General features: G+C 36.9%; 1 protein-coding gene across 1 annotated transcript in view; it reads left to right on the top strand.

The window, feature by feature from the left end:
* The window catches only part of CACNA2D3 (calcium voltage-gated channel auxiliary subunit alpha2delta 3), a 688395-nt gene that overhangs the window by 503538 nt on the left and 156882 nt on the right, over positions 1-27975 (top strand). Inside the window, exon 14 of the mRNA XM_058170578.1 lies at positions 18082-18099. Coding sequence (XP_058026561.1) covers positions 18082-18099 — 18 coding nt within the window. The remainder of the gene's footprint in view (positions 1-18081; positions 18100-27975) is intronic.

Below are 27975 nucleotides of genomic sequence, written 5' to 3'. Positions count from 1 at the left end.
TGAATTATTTGCCAGTCTGCTACCTGCAGCCAGGAGATGCGAATATGTGATACAGATTTTCACATAATTCTGGCCTATCCTCATTCATTTCTGTCGAATTTTCTGCCATTCTATTGCAAGTTTATTTAATTTTTTTTTATAAAGTGGATTTATATAGTAGTAAAATATGTAAAATCTGTGCATTTTAATACTGTCTCTCAAATCAAATTTGCTTTAAACTATCATAGCTAATCATACTTTGCTTTTCCTTTTCTGAAATCATTTTTATTTAAATTTCATTATTTTCCCCTCCTCTTTGTTCCTTTTTTTTCAACTTCAGACTGGAATGTTTTCTTTGTAGAGAAGCTTTATAGATATATTGTTTTCTGACAAGGAAACCATGACTAACTTGACATAGCTATGGTTGTAGGTATTATTTTCTAACATAAATTGATTGCATGAACTCAATGCTATGCTTTAAATTTTATATCTATTCTATATAAAAATCTAAAAATAGCTAATCTGTTACATTAACATTGGCTAATATCATCCTCAGGTGATTTTTGTAATAAACTGGTTAACATATTTTATTTTATTTATTTTATTTATTTATTTGTCGAGTACGTATTAGATAATATATATAAGTATAAGCATGAATTGAATACATAAAATGAATACAATTAAAGGGAACATTAGGACAGGGACAGTAGGCACACTGGTGCTCTTATGCACGCCCCTTATTTTTATTTTTTCCACAGAAGATATTATTTTGAATATTGATTTTGGAAGTCATGATACTTTTCAAATCACTTTTTCTCACCTCTACCATGAGAAGGTTCTTTCAGTTCAAACTTTTTTCCTGTCATTGTTTCTTGGGCCTATTGATTCTTTTTTATTTTTTCAGACTGTGATTAGCTGTGGTCCTGTGCTATATGGCTATTTCTAAAAAGATTAGAGGACAAATAAAACAGCTTGAATAATCGTTTACAACATTTTCAAATATTCTCCAAAGTTTGTTATATTGGAGAAAATAAAATTATGTACTTTTTCCAGCTCTACTCTGTTTGCCTATCTGGTCTTGCTGATAGTCACATTCTGTGCTCAAGAAATAGCTGGCAATATTTAAACTCCATGCTGCTGGGGGGTATATTAACCTCTACAAAGTTCTCACCCAGAACATGTCAGCATGGAGGCAAAAACCATTATTGTACTTACTGGTCTGTGTATGCATGTATTTATTTATTCATTTATTCATTCAATTTGTAAGACTGTCTATTTCACCAAGTGTCTTTGGACGGTGAACTAAACTAAACTAAACTAAACTAAACTAAACTAAACTAAACTAAACTAAACTAAACTAATTGTAATTTGGGTGCCCAATGGCATTACTAAATTAGGGTGAAAACAGTGCAAGAAAAAAAATAACTGCTTCTTGATCTGAGATACTAGTTAGTAATCTGAGAAGTTTACAAATAAACACCTCCACTAAATATTATGAATGTTAAGTTGAGTATGTTTCAGATCATTGGTGTGGTTGGGAAGCAATGTAATGTAAAAACAAACTTTGAACTGTGAGTTCCAGTCCTACCTGAGGCCCAGAGCTAGCTGGGTGACCTTGGCCCTGTCATTCTCTCTCCGCTCTAGGAAGGAAGCAATAGAAAACCACTTTTGAAATCCCACCAAGAAAACAGCAGGGATTTATCCATGAAGTTGCCAGGAATCAAAAAGTGGTTTGAAGATACACAGTCAGTCACACACACACACACACACACACACACACACACACACACACACACACACACACTCTTATATTATACAGAAATTAAAATAATTTTTAATTTCATTTTATAACAAAATTTGAATTCTGGTTATAGTTATGAATTATTACATAAGGATTATACTAACTAAAAATGTTTGACTGAAAATCTTCAAGGTAAAATAAGATATTATAATATGCTTATTTATATGAATGTGATTTTTATCTTTTCCTAATTTTATAATGTCTTTACATCTCTTTTTAATAGTTTTTTTTCTTTTTCTTTGTTTTATTTTTATTGTGAAGAGCCAAGGTGCCGCAGTGTTTAGAGCGCAGTACTGCAGGCTTCTTCAGCTGACTGCTAACTGCAGTTCAGCAGTTCAAATCTCACCAGGCTCAAGGTTGACTCAGCCTTCCATCCTTCCGAGGTGGGTAAAATGAGGACCCAGATTGTTGGGGGCAATATGCTGACTCTGTAAACCATTTAGAGAGGGCTGTAAAAGCACAATGAAGTGATATGTAAGCCTATGTGCTATTGCTATTGTATCAAAATAAATCCATTTTTAAAATGGTTGAACAGCACTTACCTTGTTTCCTTTGCAAATTAGAGAAAAAATATTTGAATAGAAGTAAACAATGGAGCCCTCAAGCATTATAAATTGATTTGAATTCATGATTTGCTTTTGCATGGCAGCAATCTGTTCCTTAAATATGTAATAGAAAAACCATGAATTTGGTTAACTTCTGGAGGAAAGAGATAAATACTGTTCTGGAGAGAATAACTGCCTATTCCTGAATAGTAATACTTCTATATGCAGATCATGACACATTCTATTTGTAAAATAAACAGTGTGGATTATAAAGATGTCTCGACCATCAAACAAAATGGGAGGGAGGAACACACCTAAAGGGGACCATTACAAAAATCTATCTAAGCTTTTAGATTGTGGAGTGCCATCTGCATTATATGGCACTGAGAAAACTTATTATGTTGGACCTCTATTTCATAGCAGATGGGTTCATTAAATTTAATAGCCTCTAGAGCTTTTAGAAACAGTGTTAAAAACATGTGGAACATGCTGTGATACTTCACATCTAGCCCCAGAGTCATTATAATTCTGGCACAGACTATAAATATTACAGTACTTTTGTTCTATTGAAACAAATGACTGTTCTAATTATCACTCGTTGTTGTTGCTGTTCATGTACTGTGATTTTAAAAAATATTGGAGCCTTTCCTCATTTTTATTTTTTTCCCCTAGAATGCAATACAGTTTTTTTTAATCCATTGCCACTGAACTTCAGATACATTCATCTCCGTGTTAAATTGAGTTCTAATTGTTATTTAACTTGCAAGCTCGTATTAGAAATTTAAAATGCAGCCAAGGAGATTAAGAAAATTAGCCACTTTACCTCCTATGGCGTCAAGGAAACTAGAAGATACACTGTTTTATCTCAAAAAACCACAGCTGAAATACGAAGGGATGTTAGTTTTGATTATATACCATTTTCCCGCCTCTGCAGAACAATGTAACATGCTGGGATGCTGTTACACATTTTGTTATGCATAAAGACCAGTCGGCTTTTGATTTTAAGATTTTACAAAGTTATCACATAGGAACAGGAATTAGGTTCCTTTTGTTCATAGGGCAGATTTTTTCTCTCTTATGTTACTCTTTAAAAAGGTTATAAAAAGAAATAAATGGCAATAGTGGTAAATATCTAAATAAATGGATTGGAAGTTGGAAGTACATCTCTTCTAACGCCACAGCATGTCTTTCACATATAAATCAAAATATTTGAATGTTAAGAAAACCAGTAGATTTCAGATAAATATTTTTGAAATACAAAAAAAAATGGCCTTAATTAAAACATGGTGAGTGTTACATTTGATTGTGCAATTTGATTCTTTCAAATAATCTTTATCTTTTTTGATATTCACACTTTAAAGACTGTTTGTCTCTTATTGCGTGTACTCTACTATTTATAGTTTATTATATGGGGCACTAGATCTAATTGTGTCATCAGAATCAGCGAAATAAAGAAACCCGAATATAAAGGTAGACTTAAAAGATACATATATCCCCATTTGTCAATAAATGTAGTCTGTATGTGTAGTTCTCCTTTCCATATCTATATTTCTGGAATCAGTTCGCAAATTCTCACCTTCCCACATTATTCAGCCATATGCAGAAATGAAGGAAGTTACTATTATTCATATGTTATTAGCACAGTTTTCTTTTCTTTTCGTTTCTTTTTCTTTTTTAAATCTTGAAAGCCCCATAATGGCTTCATTTTTTTTATACGAAGCCTGCCGCAAGCTAATATTTCAAATAATTCCCCGATTTTAAAAGATTATTTTGATGTAAGTGAGTAGCTTGTAATACTAGAAACCTTGAAGGGTGCAATAATTTCAATTCCTTAAAATATTGCCAGAAATTTTCTGGATTGTTCCACCTTTGCTGTACTTTAGTTTCTTTTTAATGAAGTCACTTATGAAACAAGGGTAGGGAAAATATACAGAATATGGATCCTGTGTACTTTTTAGCCCCATTAATAGTATCTCCATTTTAGGTCATGTGTTCAGGAGGGAAACAAGTGGGGCTTAGCATTGAGGACATATCTGCATTCTGAGCTGTTGTCCCACAGAGATGTAATGAATTATTTTTCTGGATGGGGGTTTGTTTGTTTTTTTGCTTCTTTGTAATCCCAAGATAGTTTTGATCTACTTTAAAAAAAAAATTTCCCCTGACTTCCGCTCCCATAGAAAATTTGATCCTATTCAGTTCATTTTTATGAGAATTATCCTGCTGACATACAGATTCCTAAGCTATGGTATATAATTTCTTTCCTATAGTCCATAGGATTGGAAAGAATAAAACAGCATTGGACTGGATCTTTTAGAGCCATGATGGTGAACCTAGGCACATGTGCCCGAAGTGGTACGTAGAGCCATGCCGCCTGGCACGCGCACATCACCCATTCCTCTTCCAGGTTTCTGGCACGCATCTTCACACGCCGATCAGATGTGCTTTGTGCATGCAGCAATACCAGAAACTAGAAGAGCTGGTCTGTGAGCTGGGAATGGGGCTTCCTCGTACTTCGGAATTGGGAGTGTCCAGAAAGAAGGAGGCCCAATGGAAATTCTCCCTTCTGCAGCATCATCGGTCTCCGGGCAGAGTCTCCCTTGACTTTACCCACTGGAAGAGAGAGTTCCGCGCAGAGAAGAAGCCCAAGTTGGTTATTTAGGCCAAGATCCCCCTTCACATTTTCTCTGCTTCTCTCTCTCTGCGGACTTGTCTCTCCTCTTTGCAGAGACTCTGCCCAGAGACCGATGCAGAATTCTCATTGGTGCTGCCCCTTGTTCTGGCCCCTCCCATCTCAAAAGTCCAAGAGAAACACTTCCCCAGAACATGCAGGTTGCCAGCTGACTGACACTTGCACAAGCACAGAAATAACTGGAAGACTTGCTGGCTGATGCGCATACATGTGCCGGAAACCGGAATTACCTTATCCGGCATGCATATTCACCCTGGGTAGCTCCTCTTCCTGGTCGTGGCCCTGACAAGCGTGTGTGCAAAGTGCTTCTTTTTCGGCACTTGGTGCTGCGCATGCATGCCAAAACATCCCTGTTTAAGAGTAATGTTTATTGGTTTTCAAATGTTTTGACTCTATAGAACCATCTTCTCTATTATATATTTTCTACATAAATTCAAGGAAGCAAGCTTGGTGTTGAGTTCTGACTTTTCCAGATTATTCCACTTGGACCTCTGCTCTATGCATGCCTTATGTACCTATTTTCAGAGCTATGGCAGGTTAGAAAATATTTCTGGTGGCTCAGACTGGTAAGACAGTCTGTTATTAACAGCAGCTGCTTGCAATTACTGCAGGTTCAAGTCCCACCAGGCCCAAGGTTGACTCAGCCTTCCATCCTTTATAAGGTAGGTAAAATGAGGACCCAGATTGTTGGGGGTAATAAGTTGATTTTGTATATAATATACAAATGGATGAAGACTATTGCTTGACATAGTGTAAGCTGCCCTGAGTCTTCGGAGAAGGGCGGGATATAAATGCAAATTTAAAAAAAATCAAGTTATATTGTTATATAACACCTTTCTCTGAAAAGATGACAAATGCTTTATATTTCTCTGCCTTGTTTATTATGGAAACCATCTATGTTTATCATGACAGTTTCAAAAACCAAAAGCCACTTAGCTACCTGTAAATTGGGTAGCTTGTTGTAGAAGAACAAGAATGTATAAGTTGGAGTTGGATGTAATTAGGCATTAAGCCCAAATGATTGCTAAATTATTTCACTTTCAAGATGTTGCAACACGTGAAAGGGTCATAAGGGATAGTGAAATTTGGGTTAATACAATCAACCCCATGCCACTTGGATGGAGAACTAAATTAGGCTGGCTGAGAGGCCAGTTGAATTTCAAATATCTCTGACGAAACTTTTTTAAAATCTGATTGGCCGTTCTTCAGTATCTAGTGAGGAATTGAAATAAGGTGATATATGTTGTGTTTTATGAGCTATTCTGTGGAGCTAAAAGTATGGTAAAGAATAGAAATTATAGGATCATTTTGTGATTAGTACATTTAACTGGTCTCAGCTCTATTTATTAATCTCTGTTTCTCTCTTCCTTCTTAAGCTGATTATCCCACTTCAAGAAAAACTCTTTGTATAATCACATATATTTATAGTTCAGACAATACCAATGTTCACAAAAAAGAAAATACAGTTTTTTACATAATCATACCATGAAGTGGGGGGAAAGAACAGTAAAATGAATAACAAACAGGGCAAAGTTTAAGTTTCAAACTAGTATTCTCTTCATTGTGTCAAAGTTATATTCCATGATACAGAAAATAGTTCTGATATTGTGATACAAGCCTAGGTACGAATTTTATTCGACATAGAATCATTTTAAATCCTATGCAAAAGTATCTGTATCTACTAATTGCTAGTTTTGCCAGAATGCCAGGTTTCTAAGTATTAAAGGAAAGGAATCCCTATGGATTTTATTCCACTACTCGTTCCAACTATAGGGGATAATGTTTAGTCGTTTCAAGGCCATTGAATCGGTGCTGGCCAGCATGATGTCACAGAGAACTGTTTCCTCTCCATCATCTACCCATATTTGCTTGCTTTTGAATTGCTTGGTAGGCAAGAACAAGGTGAAGGAGAAAGCTCACCCCATTGCATGACACTCAGGTTTTGAACCTGTGTTGTTGGCTTTCCAGTTGACAAGACCAGTATGTTAACCACTGAGCCATCATGCTGCCGTTCTAGGTATTAGCATAGATTATTTGATTTTGGCCAACTTAAAATTTCAACATCTTCCCAGCTTAAACCATGACTGATCTTATCTGAGCATGAAATAAAAGTTTAAATATGTCTTCTAACAGTCAGTTGGTACTCATAGATATGCTGTGCTGTTTTGTATGTATGTTCTATGCTGCATGTCCTACATAGTATGTTTACAGTCCAGGTACTTTAGTTTGTAAAAGACTCCTTCTCTTATCTTCCTCGGGTACAAAATCCTCTGACTTATTTAATACACTTCATAGGGCTTTTGCTGGTTTGGTGCTATAATTATTCCAAATAGTTGTAAATAGCCTTCTTTTAGATTCTGAAACATGCAGATTGATTCACTTTATTAGCCATTGTTGTGATTTGATGCGTTTAGTGTCTATGGTTGCCCATTCAGCAAGCAACTTTGACAGCTAGCATTATTAGATATAGAACAAATAAACTACTAAAATATAATGTATTGTGATAAATGCCTGATTTAGACACACAATTTATGTAACTACAACATGCTAATGTACAAGCTGGCCCAGGAGCCGAGGGAAGAATCAAGTCTTCATTCTTAAAGACAGTAAAATCAGGGCCAAGCAAAATGCAGGGATTTCAGGTGGTTTTATTTTATTAAATTAAATATCCTATTTATAAATAGGACATTAAATATCCTATTGTTTCCTTTCGTTATATCCAATTAATATAGTTATTACATACTCATATATATGCTTATATATTGTATAGTTATTTCATGCTTATGCTTATATATACTGTGTGACAAAATAAATAAATAAATAAATAAATCATTAAATGTTTCCATGTTGGGTTAATGTTTTGATGTCAATCAGTATTTCTTTGGTTTTGGGGATATATTGTGACCTGTCTAGATTGAAAATAGTCAACCCAAGAAGCAAACTTCTAATAGGCTTGATTAATAATATTTATTAAAAGAAATATATGGTTGCTTGATTAATAATATTTATTAAAAGAAATATATGGTTGCAGTATGAGAATTCCAGTGAGATCTCTGTTTCCAAATGAGATTCTTTTATAGGCAGTTTACAGACCTATAAATCCAGTCAATTTCCCCCCCAGTTTTCTGATGTAGAGGACTGGAAACTTCACTTATTTGTGAAGATGGGCTAAACTAAATCTGTTCCGTTTTCTCATAACTGAAAATTCTGTTGATATGACAATTATGATCTAGACAAACATTGGTGACAAGGTTTATTTTATAAACGAGGTATATCAATTTCTAAGGAAAGATATGACAGTGGGATCACTCTGTCACTTTAGACTATAGTTAGCTCAAATCTTGAGATGCAAAGCCCAAAATTAACCCAAGGTGTTGTAGCAACATCCTCCCAAGTATGAATTATTTTTAAATTGAGTTTAAATTCTGTAATCTCTATCCAGAAAAGTGGCAAAGTATTGGTTACATACTTGACGGCTTTTGCATGCAAGTTTCATGCGAATATTGTGAAAATAAGCAGCTATACAGAAGATTATGATTATGGTGCATTTAATTTCAGACTGATATTCCGGTTGCTTTCTGTGGAGTGATATGCTGCAAGCTAGTCAAATAAATTTGAAACCTCACTTCTGAAAAGGAACAGAGAAATAAATTTTCATTAGGCTAAATTAAATACTGCAGCTAAAAATTCCAGCAGGACAGTGGTGGGAAGAAGATAGAAAGGGAACACCAGCAAGCTGGATAAAATTTATAAAGGTTGAAGTGTTTCATTAAAAGGTGAAGCCTCATTAAACATAATGATACAAAGGCTCTCAGATTCTGAAGTCTCATTTTAATTCACTGAAATAAAGCTGCTCAGCTAACCAGCTAATTATTTGAGTTTGATGACATCTTTTTGTTGCTTAAGTAGTACAAAATTATTGAACTATTGCATTCATGATGTTTTATTTTAGCACAAACTCAAAAGCTTATGGGCTAATTTGTTTTAAAATACAGTTCCTAGCACTGTTGTAATCCTCCCCCTTTTCCTCCTCAAAGCTTCTTTCATATCTGTACCAAACAGGATGCAGGTCCAGCCAGAGCTGTGTCTCCTGCTAGAAGGAGGTAGGAGGAGGATCAGATGAGAGAAGGGCAATTGCACCTTGGGTATATTTCTGCCTGTGTAAATTTGCCATCAGGATGGAAGTCTTCCTAGGGAGGAGGAGGAGGAGGGAGGGAGGATCTAATTGCAGCAAACAAGGCAGAAGTGGCTTGAATTCTTTTTTTATTATTATTATTTTATTTTGTCACAACAGTATACACAAACAAATGTCATAGATAAAACAGCATATCTTGAAGAATATATATATATATATATATATATATATATATATATATAGATATAGATATATATAAATTAAAATTATGCATCAACTATATTAATTGGATATAATGAAGGGAACAATAGGACAGGAATGGTAGGCACATTTGTGCTCTTATGCACGCCCCTTATAGTCCTCTCAGGAATGGGGTGAGGTCAATAGTAGACAGCTTTTGGTTGAAGATTTTGGGATTTTGAGTAGAGACTATGGAGTCAGGTAATGAGTTCCAAGCATTAACAACTCTGTTACAGAAGTCATATTTTCTGCAATCAAGTTTGAAGCGATTGACATTTAGCTTGAATCTATTTTTTGCTCTTGTAATATTGCGATTGAAGCTGAAGTAGTCTTTTATAGGAAGGATATTGCAATAGATGATTTTGTGTGTTAAACACAGGTCATGTCGAAGTCGACGGAGTTGTAAGTTTTCTAATCCCAGGATTTCAAGTCTGTTGGTATAAGGTATTTTGTTGTTTTCGGAGGAGTGAAGAACTCTTCTAGTAAAATATTTCTGGACTCGTTCTATTGTGTTTATGTCAGAGATGTGGTATGGGTTCCAGACGGATGAGCTGTATTCAAGAATAGGTCTGGCAAATGTTTTGTATGCTCTAGTTAGTAGTGTAGAGTTTTTTGAAAAGAAGCTGCGTAAAATTAGGTTTACAACTCTTAGGGCCTTTTTTGCTATGTAGTTGCAGTGGGCTTTGGCATTTGATATGAGAACTCCAAGATCTTTAACAGGGTGGGGGTAGTCAGTTAGGTAATGTACATCAAGTTTGTACTTGATGTTGGGGTTCTTTTTTCCAATATGTAAGACTGAGCATTTGCTGGTTGAGATTTGGAGTTGCCAAGTTTTAGACCAATCAGAAATTAAGTCGAGGTCTTCTTGAAGGGTAGAAGTATTATTAGTGGTATTAAATAGTTTGACATCGTCAGCAAAGAGAACACAATAACTTGAGATTGAGTCACACAGATCATTTATGTATAGTATGAAGAGCGTTGGTCCAAGAACACTACCTTGGGGAATGCCACTTTTGACAGGAACAGGATTTGATATAGCGTTGCCAATTTTGACCACTTGTTGTCTGTTTGACAGGAAGGCATTTATCCAATTGTGAAGAGGTCCCGAAATGCCATAGGATTTTAGTTTAAGGAGTAGTTTATCATGTACTACTGAATCAAAAGCTTTGCAGAAGTCTATGTAGATTGCATCTATTGCTTTTCCTTGATCAAGGTTGGTAGTCCATATATTTTTGCAGTGGAGTAGTTGTAGGTTACAAGACAATTTTTCCCCGAAACCAAATTGTTTATTAGATAGAAGGTTGTTTGTTTCAAGATGGAGTGTAATGGATTGGTTAATGATGGATTCCATTACTTTGCATGAGACACAACATAGAGAGATTGGTCTGTAATTTTCAACAAGGCTTGGATCTCCTTTTTTGAAGATAGGGATGACTGTGGCTAGAGACCAGAATTCTGCTGGATTCCTTTAAGAGGGGCCCAGATTGAAACTTCCATTTGCAAAGGCAACTACATTGAAAAACAAAAAAGAAATTACTTTAATTTTTGTTCACCACCCAGGGTTACCTGTAAAAGTTTATTAAACTATATAAGTTTAGTGATGAACAGTCAATCATTCAATCAACAGAAAATTTTGAAATTTTCAGAGGTGTTGTTTACCTTGGTAAATATGCTTAGGAAACAGACAGATAAATTTTTATATGAAAGAAATACACTTCAGATTAACAGTTTAGTTAAATTTGAAGGGTAGAAGCAATATTGTGGTTTGAAAATAATTCTGTTTACTCAATTAGTAACTGATACTTATGTTGTTGGGAATAACAGCTGAGTTTTCAATACTTCTAGAATGTTAAATGTTACAGGAACCTGTTTAAATATTTAGTTCTGATGCTTCTAATCATTGATAATTAAAGTAGGTAAAATACAGTGGTGAAATTGAAATGTTTTTCCTACTGGTTCTGTGGGATGGCTTGGTATGTGTGGCTTGGTGGTCATGTGACTGGGTGGGCATGGCTTGGTGGTCAAGTGACTGGGAAAAACAGTTATCACACTTTACACAAAAATACTGATTCAGGCAATAGGTAGTAAAAAATGCTTTAAAAAGTAAAAAAAAAAAAAAAGTTCCAAGGAGCGCATGGCACAGCTGATTGGCACAGCTGATTGTCGGAACCTTTTTTCTACTTTTTAAAGCATTTTTTTACTATCTATTGCCCGAACCGGTAGTAAAAAAATGCTTTAAAAAGTTTTTTAAAAGTTCAGAGGATCAGCTGTGCTGCGTGATCATTGGAACTGTTTTTTGGTTTTTTTTTACTTTTTAAAGCATTTTTTCACTACCAGTTTGGGTGAACCACCCTGAACTGGTAGCATTTCACCCCTGATACAAAAGTTTAAAGGGTCCTTGGTAGTCTCTGAGATTGGTTATTTTATTGCAGATATTTCATTACCTAAACCAGGTAACATCATCAGTGCTAGCATGAATAAAATGTCTGCAAGAAAACAACCAAACTCAGAAAGCACCTCATTTCAACCCTGAGCTACAAATATTCCCCTTTATTGCTAAGTATAGCCTTGCTAAGCAGTATATGTGTCCATAATAACAATTTTTCCTGCATAACTACAACATACTTGGATCATAAGGTCAAACATGTTGACAGTTGAGATCTATTTTTCTGGAAAACATTGGTTGTCATGGTACACTACAAGTTAAATATGTGGGTTGTCATAGAAAATAAAGTGGAAAAATGTGAATGGCAAACATTTGGGTGTGTGGCACTCCTCATGTGCTGCTTCTGGATAATGGCAAGATATGAATCTCAGGAGACTGCAGAATTCCTCTGAAAGTAATTATTATCTTTGCTATAAAGTTGGGCATGGAAGAATGCCCTGAAGCCTTTCCCAAGATTTATAAAGCTATGCTGGTTTTCGGTATAATTCTGTGCCAAACAAGTTCTTTGGGACAAACAACAAACTGCCACATTAAATTTAATGATAGTGATTTTCACTGGTTATGCAATAGCCTGGGTTCTTAATTGAATCACTTATCTTGATTCTCAGACAGTGTGGTAAGTTATGACCTTCTATTAATATAACAGTCCTTAGGAACTTAGGGCCTCCCCTTTAAATGTTCCTTTAGTTTATAGATAAAAGAGCATCATATTTAAGGAATCAGCATTGTAGCTGTAACTGAAAATTAGGTATACCATTATCTCCTCTGCAAAACTCTGGATAATCACAAAATGACAGCAAAGTGTTAAAGTTTTTTGTATCTTCTTACTGCTATCACTGATGATATTACCTGCCAGGTAACAAGGCGTCTGCTAGCTAACAGCCAAACTTAGAGCATCAAGCATTCCACAATTCAACCTTGAGCTAAATTATTCTCTTCTTTTGGAATGTATTTTACCATTCTCTTTACTACTCCAAAATTCTTTGTTACAAGAAGCAATATATACAAAAATGAACATCAGTAAATAAAAAAGCTGAATTCCAATTTATTTAGAAAGTTGTAAGTTGGAGAAAAGCCAACTCAGTGTTGAAAATAAATGGACAACTTTCTGGTTTTTGACTGAAAACCATGGCATACTTATTAGATTTGTTAAATGATTTCTTAATAGAGAATGATTGATAGGTCCTATCCATGAATATGAATGTGCTTTATGACTGTGCTTTATGAGAATGGTGTATAAGCAAACGTATTATACATATCTGTAATACGATTATTCCCTTTTTATCTTCTAAGGGCTTCCAATAGTTCGGAATAATAAATATTTTTTTAAAAATAGAAATAAGGTTTGAAGTAAGGTATTTATTACACTAAAAATGCTTCTGTCATTTTACAATGTTGTATAACTCCAGAAATAATTAATCTATAAATGGAAAAATATAACAAAGAATTAAATTACTCATTTTTTTAAAAAAGACTAGACCAAAAAAAGCCAAGTTTATAAGCTTGCCTAATATATTGCCTTTCCTATCATTCATGTTATATTTAAGTGTAATTTCCATTAGAATTTTTGTTAGTCTAATTGGTCTCCCAGTCAATCTTCCATATATTTCCTCAGCATAAGATCTTCAGAGCTGTTTTAGGCAGCCATTGGAAGCATATACATAAAAGCCTAAGATACTTAACCAAATCCAATTAAAAAATTAAAAAAGAAGACACAAAACTTTGAAGTTGGTCTTCAGTGTTTTCCATTTTGATAAAATATAATTATTCTAAATATGCAACTATACATTAGCAAAAATAAATTTGATGAAATGTTTTTCTTTTACGGCCAGCCTGTAAATTTAATTTCAGAAATAAATGAACTACTGATTAAGGTAGGTAAAGTATAGAACCAGAACCTTGTATAGGTAAAGCCGTGTGAAATATCCAGTCAAGAAAAAGAACTTTCTATGATAATGTCTCTGAGTTCATTTTAATTCTCCAGTACTTAATCTCCAGTATAGTATTCACAGCTATTCACAGTTTTCCATAAGTGTTTATCTTGCAATTATTTGGGAGAGAGAGGTGGGGCTTATCCTAAATACAGCTCTCCACATATCTCATTGAAATCTATGTAACTTCCAAGATATTCTTCAGCTTCAGCCTTATAAATCACTTTTGGTGAATATTTATGTAGCTTAATAATGATAATTATCAAAGAAATTATTTAAAAACAATGATTGTAACAGATGGAGATATGACCTGGGTGACATTGTGTTAATTTGAACTGCAGACTATCCTTTACATAAAATAATAAAATCTGAATTAAAAATGATGCAGACAAGAGAAATAGATGACTTAAAATAATTTGGCCTCTGTAAAAATATGAAAAGTAATTTTCATTACATAGAAAGGAAAGAGGAAATGGGTCATTTACAGCTTTGATTATTTAATTTGCAGCTACTTATATCCTGCCAAGCAGAGCCATGGGGACAGCTGATGAATTAATCAGCACTATAACAGGATATAAAAACATTTGGGTGATATCACCAATTGTACATATAGTCATTATGATGACATTTGATATGACAGATTCAAGACTAAATAATGAATTATATGAGCCCTGATGGTGCAGTGGTTGGAATGCAGTATTGCAGGCCTAACTGTCTACAGCCTGGAGTTTGATCCTGATAGGACTCAAGGTGGACTCAGTCCTCCATCTTTCTAAGGTTGATAAAATGAACCAAATTGTTGGGGGCAATATGCTGGCACTGTAAGGCACTCAGAAGGTGCTATAAAGCATTATGGAGCAGTAAATAAGTACTTAACTGCTATTCCTATTCCTATTGTTTTAGGTCTTTATTTACTGTAATTACTTCTGTTGTAAATAACCCTTAATTTTAAAGCAAAATTTATAAAAGCCCACTCAATTCAATAAAATATATTTCATTTCTAAGAAAGGCATATAGGGAGATGTGCATATCCCTTTTTAAAATCTGGTTAGTGATCTTTGGACAGAAACAAAGTATTAGTAATACTAGTAGGTAGCGGTAATAAAGAGGAAGACAATAAATCCTGATGAATCTCTGGTGATATCGAAAGCTATAGGGAGTCATAGAGATGAACTTGAAGAAGATATACTAATAGCTTATATTAGGTTACATAATAATGTAATGTAATAGGTTATATTGTACATTGCCCAGGGTCCCTCTCTGAGAAAGATGGACAGTTAAGAAATATGAAATTAGACAGACAGACAGACAGATGATAGATAGATAGATAGATAGATAGATAGATAGATAGATAGATAGATAGATAGATAGATAGATAGATAGATGGATGATATGCTTTAAGACCCATGGATCTCAACTTCCAGTGTTCCTAGAACTGAAATCCATGCATCTTCAAGTGGCCAAGGATAAGAAATGCTAACTGTCATCACCATAGCTCCAAAATCAAACTTATGACTCTGTTTCCTGACCTAGATTATCTCTAAGGGCTGACAAAACCTTTACGTGTTTTCTTTTTTTGCATCCAAGTATTTAAAGACTAAATTTTTGTTACAATTTATAGAGCCTCCAGAATGTCTGTGTTGCTTGTGAATTCTAGGAGCTGAAGTGCAAAATAACGGCAGAGAAATTCATGTTCTCAAATGAAAAACTGGTCAAATTCAATTAATTTCCATTCTGATATGTGCTGAAATAGGCACCCTTAATGGATGTTTAGCAAACAGGAGCAAATTGTACTAACATATATATTTCTTCCCTTTTCCTTCAAGCATTGGATATAAATCACAGCTAAAATATGTACAAAAGCTGAAATTGCTTTTTTCAAACCCCAAGGGGGGACTTTGTGGCCAGATTTGGAAGTTGAATATTCCAGAATACCTTTTCAATTAAAATCTTGAGTCTTTCCTGCTGCACATCTAAATGGGAACTAAATTGCCTTCGGTCTTTGTCAGGACTCATCTAACATTACTAAAATATTTTTTTTAAAAAATTGATGGCTTAAATCTTGTTTAATTTTGTTACTAGTATCATTGGGAAGGAAATCAGGACGGAAATATGCTGCCCCATATTGTGCAGAGGGACTTAAATCCTGTGAAATAGAAAAGATATCTGATTGATTGAGTCTTACAGCAGGCGGCTAGCTGAGCTTTAAAGTTGGTCAGCACTCAAAAGTTTTTCCCTTGATATCCTCCACTAAGAAAACTGATTATTTTCTATTATGGCTTTTTAGTCCAGGATTAAGAAAGGTACTGTATCCACCAGCTTAGATTCCAAACTGTACTATTGTCGTATATCCATAAAGTATCCAAGGAGAAGCATTTTTGTATATTAGTCCAGGGGTCCCCAAACTTGGCAGCTTTAAGACTTGTGGACTTCAACTCCCAGAATTCTGGGAGTTGAAGTCCACAAGCCTTAAAGCTGCCAAGTTTGAAGACCTCTGATGTAGTCCAACATAGGCAGATATCAAACAAGTGCAGTCCTGCCCTTTTATGATGTGACCATCCACATTATTGTCTGCCTTGGGGACTCTGAAGCTGAATGTGCAGACTCTTTCAAGGGAAGAGCAAATATATTTCCTTATACTAGCTTTCAAATGGCTGTTCTTATTTTGTTGTCTTTTAAAATTGCAAAGAAATTTTAGACTGTCAGACTATCTCGGTCTCAGGCCAAGGTGAAGTTGTAGACTTAGCCTTGTATGGCTTTTGGTTCAGATTAATGTTGTAACTTTAGAAAGACCTCCAGTTTTCATTTTATTTTATTTACTTTGCTTTATATTCCGGACTCTGCTATATTGAGTAGCTTACAACAAATTTAACAATTAAAACTAGTTATATAATGGCTAATAATGCTCAATCTGATGTGCCATAATTTAGGAATAGGATGGTCTTTACTCATCCTTGAATAATTTTCACAGCTCTTTGAAAGCTTAGAAAAAAGTGGTTAGTCCAAATATCTGAGGATGGGCTTTTTTAAAAGAGACAGTGGTTCCTTTATGCTTCGTACAATATATCACATATTCTACTACTGTTCTAAAATGAGGTTATAATAAATTCATTATTATTATTGTTACTGCTACTACTACTGCTACTGCTATTACTGTCCCAAAGGTGCTTTTTAAGAGGCCATTGGACTTTCTGTTTTTTCATTGAAGTAGTTTCACTTCTCATCCAATCAATGAGAAGCAAAACATCTTCAAAGAAAAACCAGAAAGTCCAGTTGCCTCTTGAAAAAGCACCTTTGGGACAACCATGACCTGGATGACTGAGAATCTCCAGACATACTGCTATTACTCTATAACAGATTGTAGTGAATTTTTCAAAAAATCATAACTACAATGCAGTGTAGAAGTCTAATAGTTTCTTTTTTTTTTCCTTTGGGTAAATGTACTGTATATTTCTAGCAACTGGTAATTGATCACCATAAAATTGTACTGTACAATATTGTAAATTTCTTCTTATTCTATCCATGATATAGCAGCTATTTCATGGTTGGGAACTGAATTCTAAGGAAAACAGAAGCTGGGAGCAGGGAACAGGATATTATGTAGTCAACTCTGTTGAAGATAGAGAAATGCTATTTTTCATAGGTATTATGAAATATGACTTTTTTAGGTAATAGTATGTAGTCTTAATGTTCCATTTTTAGATTTTTTTAGAGTTCCTGATACAATGAAAATGCCTGGAGGAATCCATTTTTCAGTTATGTATATATTCTAACAAAATGATCTAGCCAAAGTCAAATGTTTCAAAGGGATTCAGGAGTTTCAACAGAACAGTCAGATATAATAGGATGCTAAGCTTCCACAGCTTCCACTGACAAAACCATTCTTGTGTCACACCTATGCAGCACATACTTGTGTTTAAACATCACAGACCATTATACCTAAGCAAATTAAAGGATACATTGATCAGAATGAATTTTCCTAACGATTTTATAAAAGGCTGGCTTCAGGGGATCTGTGCCGGATTGTTTGTGTGAATGTACATTTCCCCATTCTTTGGGGAAAGTTCTTCCTTATAGCATGAAAGCATTTTCACAAACAGCATGACTGGTATGCCACAGAGAAAGGTCATCTTGACTTCCTGTAATCCCACTGTCATGCATTGAACTAACGTAGAAATATTTCTCATGCTAGCTCCTTTTCTCATTATTACTTTGGTGTTTTCTTTTAATTAAGCAGCTAAAGTGGCTTAAATATATTATATTCATTATATAATGATGGCCTCTTCTATTCTGTTCTTGTTCCCTCCTTCCCCAGCTTCCTCAGGCTCAAAAGGTAAACTATTTTCAGTCACTATTTGAAGAAATCACCAACTCCTCACGCTTCTACATCATGAAATTACTTTACAATGTTGATCAGTGAAATGCTTAACAATGTCACCACTAATGAACTGGAGAGCATGACATTGTTTAAATTAGAGCAGGACTCTATGTATAGGCATATCACCCACTGAGTTACAATTGAGACACAACATGAGAGTAATTTAAACCAAATGGAGACAGGGTGGACTACTGCTTTGTGCAAAGAAAGGATGCATTTTGTTTTGACTTAGAAAAAAAATGGGTAGCCTTAATCTTTGAGACAACCATGACCTGGATGACTGAGAATCTCTACAGAATCTCTACGGACTGGTAGCCTTAATCATTACAGAGAAGTCATTCAAAGGTATTTATACTAGAGAAACAAATGAACTATATACACAGCTATATCCTTTCACTGGTCCCCATTGTATTGTCTTCTCAAAAGCCTCTGAGTGCATCTAACATACATGTTGTGCAGAAAAGTTTCCATGCAATGTGCTGGTATTATTAGTGTACAGCTTCTGCTTTGATATGGTCTGTTCCAGAGCTATCTCATAGCATTTCATGATCTCACAAATAATAATGGCGGCTGCTACAACATATCACTTGGTGCCCATTGCAATTTCATGTATAATTTACAAATGTAATTGAGATAAAAGTATAACAATAAATGCCTCAAAGTGGAATGCCATCATATAATTAGGGACACCATTTTTAGCTTCCAAGGATCTCCACTAATATGGTAATACAGGAATCTCTATTTTTAAACTTATTCTTGAAGGATCTGATTTCAATTGGAGGAGTCTGAAGGCCTTTCGGTCTATGTGATTTCTTTTTTCTCTATTTTGAACTACAGCCTCTCACCCCACCCATTCTTCTCTCCTGCTCTTGCTATCTCCTTTCCATGAATGTGGACAATAAAACACACACAGTGTCTGGATGTATAGATTTAGCAATAACATCTTTCATATTTAAGCTAGACAAAAGCAAGAATGGTTTTATCTGGGTATTATTATTCCTTAAAGTATCTATAATTAGGGGAGAGCCTTAATTTGATGGGAATTGTATTTAATAATGTTTAATATTTTTTTTACTAGCTATTTTTCTTACAAATAGTTTCTGACTATTCTTGTCACTGTATGAAAAAGAAAATTTCTACTTTTTTACAGAGGAAATAGCCTTGGCTGAGCAAATTTTAATGAAAAAAACCCCTATGTTATTGAGAATTATTCAGCATATTATTCTTTTCTTTAAAAAATCGCAGTCTCTTGAAAATTATAATTGCATTTTAAACTAGCCTACTCACAGTCATTTGCTATGAAACTGAATAGTGACAAAGCAAAAGTTTGCTAAATATTCTCTTTCATGTTTCAAATAAGATGTCTTTCATGATCATAATTTTGAAATAGCTGTGGTGGTAGACTTGAGGGATGATGTTCCTGAAGTTCTTCTGGTATTAAATCTTACTACATATGATAGATATGTAGTAAGACTTACTACATATGATAGATAGGAGACGCAGTGGCTCAGGGGCTAGGACATTGAGCTTGTCGATCGAAAGGTCGGCAGTTCAGTGGTTCGAATCCCTAGTGCTGCTGTTTAACAGGGTGAGCTCCCGTGACTTGTCCTAGCTTCTGCCAACCTAGCAGTTTCAAAAGCACGTAAAAATGCAAATAGAAAAAATAGGGACCACCTTTGGTGGAAGGTAACGGTGTTCCGTGCGCCTTTGGCATTGAGTCATGCTGGCCACATGACCACAGAGACATCTTGGACAGCGCTGGCTCTTCGGTTTTGAAAAGGAGATGAGCACTGTCCCCTAGAGTCGGCAATGAATAGCACATATGTGTGAGGGGAACCTTTACCTTTACCTATGATAGATGCAATATTGTCCGTTAAAATATTTGCATAAATGTTTTATAGTTTTTAAGGATACTATCACAGGTTCAGAAATTGTGGCTTAGAATTCTAAAAGCAAAGAGATACAGCTATTTCCTACTTGAATCTCTTATGTTCAGTTCTTTAATGATCCAGCTAAATGCCAGGATCACCACTAGAAAATCTGAAATAAGTTTTAAGCATACATATGATCTCTTTGCAAAATATTAGGAAAATATAAGTATGCCTTCATTTTGCAAAATGATCTCCACATCACTGAGTACAATTTGTAGGCAGGGATATTCCTCACTTTTGGTAAGAAGAAAATAAAGGACAGGATGAAAAATGAAATAAATTACAGAAGCATGGGCTTTTTTCCAATATCACAAAATGTTAAGGGTTTAATACATTTGCCTCACCAGTCAGGTTTCTTTTCGTGGACTTGCTACAGTCTTTACACTTCTAAAGAATTTTTGTCAATTATTTTCCATATTATTATTTTTTTATTTTACAGCAGTCATTTTTAATTTTCAGCACATTCTTTGGGCTTAAAATATAATGATTCTAATCATTCTTAAGCTAGCTGCCACTCTTCCTCATGCTACATTCAAGATCAGGTAATTTGTGATCCTCCAGATACTAATGAATTTCAGCTCCCCACAGCTCTTATCAGGGTTGCTAGAAGATTTAATGGAATAATATTTGAAGGGTCAGAGGCTTCCTTATCTGCATTAACTAAACAAACAAAATGATTTGTTAGTATTAATATATGCACATTTTTCAAAGCACTAATATTTCCTCTGTGCATTAGCAGAAATACATTTCTTAATTAAGAATATATTTCTATACATACTAGTTAGAACTGCATTGAACTTCCATGGCTTTTACCATCTCAAAAATGTCCATACTGATATATGTCTGACAGTAGAGCCATTTAATGCAAGATTCTGACAAATATTTTCGAACACTAAAAAAAAACCTGCTGGAACTAATCCAATACCATTGAATTGCACACTTAGTGTGGGCAAGGTGAACAGGATCAAGAGTTACAGTCCTCAGAAAGAAAGATTTGATTGCGCTACATTGTCACCATCAGATCTATAATCAAGGAAAATTAACTGTTGGGTAGCTGCGATGAACATGAGACAAAACCCTGAGTGGAAATGGTTGGTTGGATAAGAAGGCATTTTCTTCGTTTTTAATCCTACAAATATAACATTCAGATTTTTGCCCAACGAAGTGGAGCTTGATGAGAAGCTTTCAAATCCATCTGGCATTTTGAAGAAGTTCACTGCACAGGTTGATGCTTTCTTTATGAATGAGTGAGTCAACACAAGTGCACATTTTCCCATATGGTGGCTGAATATGTGCTGCATTTTGTTTGAACCTATATAGCAGTGTTTCTCAATCTTGGCAACTTTAAGCGGACTTCAGCTCCCAGAATTCCCCAGCCAACCATGCTGTGGTTCATTTTGCATATAAGCAGTCATTATTGCAAGAAGCAGTATTTTTTTCCCTATTACTATAGTCATATAGTAATATGCCATAGTCACCAAAATTATCAGGCTTACAATTAAAGAGAATGATGGTTTAAATCACTTATATTTTCTGACCTTTAATTCCTGTATATTCATTCTGAAGAATATATTTAAATTTGCTATATTAAACTTTTTGTAGTTGCATACGTATCACAAACATATATTGCAATGATGAAATATTAGTGCTTCTCAGAGGAAAGCAAGGCAAAATAGAAAGACTGGATGATAAAATCAAATATAAAACCTGCAGCAAAGTTAACTATAAAGCTATGAAAATCCTGAAAACTGACAATGTGCAAATCACCCAGGATCTGATTTTGATTAGTGAATTGATTCAAAGGGTTGATTCAATTTGAAGAGCCAAGTCTACAGTATTTGATTTGAATTAATGGTAAGAAAAATACATGTGTACATGTGCAAAAGTCCATTAAATCATGAAATTGGTTCCAAGCCACCTGATTTGATTTAATGCATTCAACTGATTCGGCTCTTTGATGTAAAGGTTTGATTCAAAGCAGCAATTCAGTCCCTTTGCCTTTGAACAGTTTCCACAATCCTACTAAAATGATTCCCCCCCCTTTTTTTTTTGGTGGTGACACTCAGTTTTTAGACTGTCCTCAAATATTTGTAATGGTATCTATTCTAGAATCTTTTATACCTCAGATTAACTCAACTGGGGACAATCTACTGCAGACAGATTCATAATTAAAATGGTCAGCATTTCTGTGGCCATCCCTTTACTTTACTTGTTTGTTGCAAGGGCACTTGGAGATTACGTCCTTGAGTTTAAAATACAGGCTGATAAATACGCAAGGAGGCATTACTTCATCTAACCTGCCTTCAAGTCCTTTATGGCTCTGTAGGTTAAAAACTGCATTTCAAATAAAATCCTTTGGAAATGGAAAAACTGGTAGTGCAGATGACAAGAAATATACAATGTGATTAAAACAGACATCTAGCAACCATATTGTGGACTCAATGGGATATTTAAAGACAGAACCATATTGTTGTGGCCTGTCAGCCGCCGGCCCCTCCAGCAGCCGAAGCAGAGGAGGAGGAGGAGGCGTGGGAGTCAGGGTCAGCATCAGGGCAACCTGGGAGCTCCGAGAGGGAAGAGGGAATGGAGCTGCCAGAGAGAGAGACAGAGGCAGAGGTAGCCCTCAGATGTAGAGTCAATAGGTCTGAAGGTGGTTGATGAAGAAGAGGAAAAGCTGGGTCCAGTGCTTGACGCGCAACTGCGCAGAAGGCAGAGAAGAAGAGAACAGTGGAAAGCCATAGGCCAATCCTGGGGAAGGAAGAGCTACCGCTGCTAGTGAGGCCCCACCCTAGCTCTGGGGCAAAAGGCAGGGGACGGAGATGAATAGATGTGGCACACAACTATTCATCTTCCGGACGGACGGACTAGTTAGCCTGTGAGAGAAACTTTTTGCCAGGGCTACCAGCATTCCTAATACAGGAATCTTTGAATTCTCATCAGAGGGTTAGCCATGTTTGGGGAACTGGGTCAGAACACACATATACCTTGACATGGCATGGCAGTCATCCAGATGGGAAATTTTCAGAACATAAATTGTTAAATAGTTGCCTTTGTTCGGGAACAGTCACTATACAACTAAAACTATCTTTCACTGCTCATCTTGTAACAGAACTAGATCCAAAAAGCATCCTCAGCTACATATCCGAAAGTTTATTAGAAGTTCACTACTTCAGAACAATAATCACTACTTAGGAGGACAGCTGAACCACTTACATTCAATTATTTTCAGCTGATTTGGATAAAGTTGTTTTCAGAAATCTAGAACTCTCTTCCTTTTATATATCTGTCGGATTTCTCCTGATTCAGAGATAGTTCCCTATTAGAAAGGAAGAATTAAGTCAAACTTGTTTGGTTATAAATGATCAAAGAAACTTTATGATTCAATTTTGTATACTGGTCAACAGAACATCTAAAAAACCTCCCATAATATTTCAGCTTTGTTAGTCTGTTCAAATTTATTTTCACTTTAGCTATCTTTATGGTTATGTCAGTCACTCTGTATGGATTGCCAGTCTCTCGGTGGCTTTTTCTTTCTACATATGACATAAATATTCTGGTATCATTTAAACATAATTAAAGAAATAGCAATTACTTTTTAAAATTATGACTCGGCCGAGGAGCTTGTTGCGGCCTGGGAACAGCCGCGGTGGGCGCTTTGGACCGTGTCGTGCCTTTGCAGCTTCTGACCCGGCATAGGTCTCAATCAGCTCCTTGGTTTTCTGAGGAGCTGAGGGAGATGAAACGCCAGAGAAGACGCCTAGAGAGCGCGTGGAGGTCCAGCCGTTCTGAAGCTGACCGAACACTAGTTAGGTCTTTTACTCAGACCTATCTAGTGGCATTGAGGGAGGCCAAGCGGGCCTATGTCTCTACCCTCATTGCGTCAGCAGAGAACCGCCCAGCCGCCCTGTTTAGGGTGACTCGCTCCCTCCTTAACCAGGAGGGCTGCAATGACCCCTTACACGGTTGTGCTGAGGATTTCAGCAGGTATCTGTTTGACAAAATCGCTCAGCTTCGGGACGGTCTGGACCAAAACTGGGTAGTTTCGGGCGAGGTGACGGAGGCTAGTCTTGTTGAGACCATCTGGGAGGAGTTTGACCCTGTGGCTCCCGAGGACATGGACAGGTTGCTGGGGCGGCTGAATGCCACCACATGTTTATTGGACCCGTGTCCCTCCTGGTTGGTGCTGGCCACCCGGGAGGTTACGAGGCTGGCTCCAGGGGATTGTTAATGCTTCTCTGAGGGAGGGTGTTGTTCCCACCGCCTTGAAAGAGGCGGTGGTGAGACCCCTCCTCAAGAAGCCTTCCCTGGACCCAGCTGTTTTGAGTAACTATCGTCCAGTCTCCAACCTTCGCTTTGTGGCGAAGGTTGTTGAGAGTGTGGTGGCACACCAGTTACCCCAGTACCTGGATGAATCTGTCTATCTAGACCCGTTCCAGTCCGGTTTCCGACCTGGGTACAGCACGGAGACAGCTTTGGTCGCATTGGTGGATGACCTCTGGAGGGCCCGGGATAGGGGTTATTCCTCTGCCCTGGTTCTCCTTGATCTCTCAGCGGCTTTTGATACCATCGACCATGGTATCCTGCTGCGGCGGTTGGGGGGATTGGGTGTGGGAGGCACCGTGTTTCGGTGGTTCTCATCCTATCTCTCCGACCGATCGCAGACGGTGTTGGCAGGGGGGCAGAGGTCGACCTCGAGGCGCCTCCTTTGTGGGGTGCCACAGGGGTCAGTTCTCTCGCCTCTCCTGTTCAACATCTACATGAAGCCGCTGGGCGAGGTCATCAGTGGTTTTGGGGTGAGTTATCAACTGTACGCGGATGACACCCAGCTGTACATTTCCACCCCTGACCACCCCAATGTAGCTGTTGAAGTGTTGTCTCGGTGTGTGGAGGCCGTACGGGTCTGGATGGGGAGAAACAGGCTCAAGCTCAACCCCTCCAAGACTGAGTGGCTGTGGATGCCGGCATCCCGGTACAGTCAGCTGCAACCGCGGCTGACTGTTGGAGGCGAATCATTGGCCCCAATGGAGAGGGTGCGCAATCTGGGGGTTCTCCTGGATGGACGGTTGTCTTTTGAAGATCACTTGGCGACCGTCTCCAGGAGGGCTTTTTACCAGGTCCGCCTGGTCCGGCAGTTGCGCCCCTTTCTAGACCGGGATGCCTTATGCACGGTCACTCACGCCCTCGTCACTTCTCGCCTGGACTACTGTAATGCTCTCTACATGGGGCTCCCCTTGAGGTGCACCCGGAGACTTCAGTTAGTTCAGAATGCAGCCGCGCGGGTGATAGAGGGAGCCACTCGTGGCTCCCATATAACACCGATCCTGCGCAGGCTACACTGGCTGCCTGTGGTTTTCCAAGTGCACTTCAAGGTGTTGGTTACCACCTTTAAAGCGCTCCATGGCATAGGACCGGGATATCTTCGGGACCGCCTTCTGTTACCACATGCCTCCCACCGGCCGGTACGCTCCCATAGAGAGGGCCTCCTCAGGGTGCCGTCAGCCAAACAGTGTAGGCTGGCGACCCCCCAGGGGGAGAGCCTTCTCTGTGGGGGCACCTACCCTCTGTAATGAGCTTCCCCCAGGACTTCGACAACTTTCTGACCTCTGGACCTTTCGCCGTGAGCTTAAAACATATCTATTCTTCCAAGCAGGACTGGCTTAATAGGGTTTTTAAACATGGATTTTATTGGGGTTTATTTTATATTTTGTATTGTATTTTAAATTTAGGCTTTTGGAATAAGTTTTTTAAATAGTGTTTTTATTGATGTATTGTATTGTTTTATCTGCCTGTTCACCGCCCTGAGTCCTTCGGGAGAAGGGCGGTATAAAAATTAAATTAAATTATTATTATTATTATTATTATTATTATTATTATTATTGTTGTTGTTGTTGTTATTATTATTATTATTAAAAAGTAACAATTGCTATTTCTTTAATTATGTTTAAATGATACCAGAACATAATGATATCAATTACCATTCAGAACATTTTCATGAATTTGGGGCAGATTTCTAATCTTAGAATTACCAGTTATTTCATGTGTAGTGAGAGATAGATAGATAGATAGATAGATAGATAGATAGATAGATAGATAGATAGATAGATAGATAGATAGATAGATAGATTGATTGATTTTAGAAATAGTTCATAAAATATATAAGCAATTTTTTTGTAGTACAAAAGCAGACACCAGTTTTCTTTCTTTAAATGGGTGTTAGAATATAGAATATTTATTTCGAGTAAATAAATAAATGTATTTGTTTGTGGAATTTGTGGGTATGAATTAGCACAATTGATTCCTCTTCTGCCATGTCTCTCAGTCATAAGTATTCCTCTATAACAGCCTGCAAAGGTATTGTTTTACATGATTTGTGGAAACAGCAGGCTTCAAGATGTGTTAACTTATTCCTATTGTGAGGTATTTTCTGCTGATCCTGTAAAACCAGGGAGACTACTGTATCTATTACACATCTTAATGAAAGAGAGCTCACGTTAAGAAAATTATTTTGCTCTGCTTGAAAATATTTTTTTTCCCTTTCTCAAATGTTTTAAGAACATGACTTGGGCAATAACTGTTCATTTAAAGTTTCCAGAAGTTATCGTTCTCTTTTCTTTGAGCACAGAATGCTGTCCTTTTATCCTAACACAATTTTGCTTTGAAAAATCTAGGCACACCATTCATCATTCTTTGCTTCATTTAGTTGTTTTTTTTCATTCTTTAAGGTGTTGAATTACATAAAGAATGGAAAATTTATAGTCTTGATCTTGTCATGAAACTGCACTGGGAGAAACATTAGAGATTTTATTAAAGTTAACTAAGAAGTTAAATGGAATCAAATGAAGTTCAGAAGAAAAAAAAATGCTATAATACAGTGATTGGTGTATGCTATTTTTTCCTTTTTGAAGTACCACTTATTTATATCTCTTGGTTGTACATGAAAACCTTTGAACTTTCAAGGTAAAATATGTTGTGGAGCACTTCATTATGCCTTCTAGTTTCACCCTTGACTGCAACCTGTATAGATGCAGACCTGCAACACTGAATGAGTAATTTATTATTTAAGAATACTGACTTCCCCTCTGAACATTCCTTGGATCAACACAACAATGTTGGATTCATTCAGAGGCCAGCCCATTTTATGCAGGTGGCACTCAACTTATGACCACAATTGTGATTGTGATTGCCATTGTAAAGCAAAACATCACGTGACTGCACTTATTTACAACAGCAATCCTGGCACTCACTGTTATGGTTCTTAACCAAGACTCAACGCTTATTAATAAGTACCCATTCCAAACCAAGCCATTCTGGATTTAGTTTTACTCAGCCCTGAGCCACAGTAAAATAAAAAACTGTCTCCAACCCTCCACCCAGGGGTGAGCTTCAAAAATTTTAGCAAGGGGTTCTCTGCTCGGTTGCTGGATGCACATGGCCATGGTAGGCGTGGCCTAGTTGGCCTCTTGCACCATGGCAGGGGGTCATTTTTGCCCTCTCCAGGCTCCAGCTCCCTCTGGAGGCCTGTTTCTGCCCTTCCTGAACTTCCAGTAGGCCTGTTTTTTGCCCTCCCCGTGTGCACCCTGTACTTACCTGCATCCAAAACGGGACCATGTGGGGACTCCTGGGAGGGGTTGGCAGGGCCAGCTAGAAGTGGGATTGGGGATTCTCTGAACTGCAAAGAATCTTAGCTAGAAGTTCTCTCGAACCCTTGCGAATCCCAGCAGCCCACCCCTGCCTCCACCCACCTATAATCCTAACTCTACCCTTTGCCTTGCACCCTGCCCTATGGGGCAGCAAGCAGCCCCAGAATCCTGCTTTAAGCTTGCACTGATTTATGATGGCAATCCCAGTTCCAATTATGAATGTAAGTCAAATGGGGGAGTTGAAATCACCCTCCAGTTGT

Source organism: Ahaetulla prasina, chromosome 2 (genome assembly GCF_028640845.1).
Source record: "Ahaetulla prasina isolate Xishuangbanna chromosome 2, ASM2864084v1, whole genome shotgun sequence".
Classification (NCBI taxonomy): Eukaryota; Metazoa; Chordata; class Lepidosauria; order Squamata; family Colubridae; genus Ahaetulla; species Ahaetulla prasina.
The sequence above is the reverse complement of the archived record's forward strand: the minus strand, read 5'-3'. Positions and strand labels throughout refer to the sequence as shown.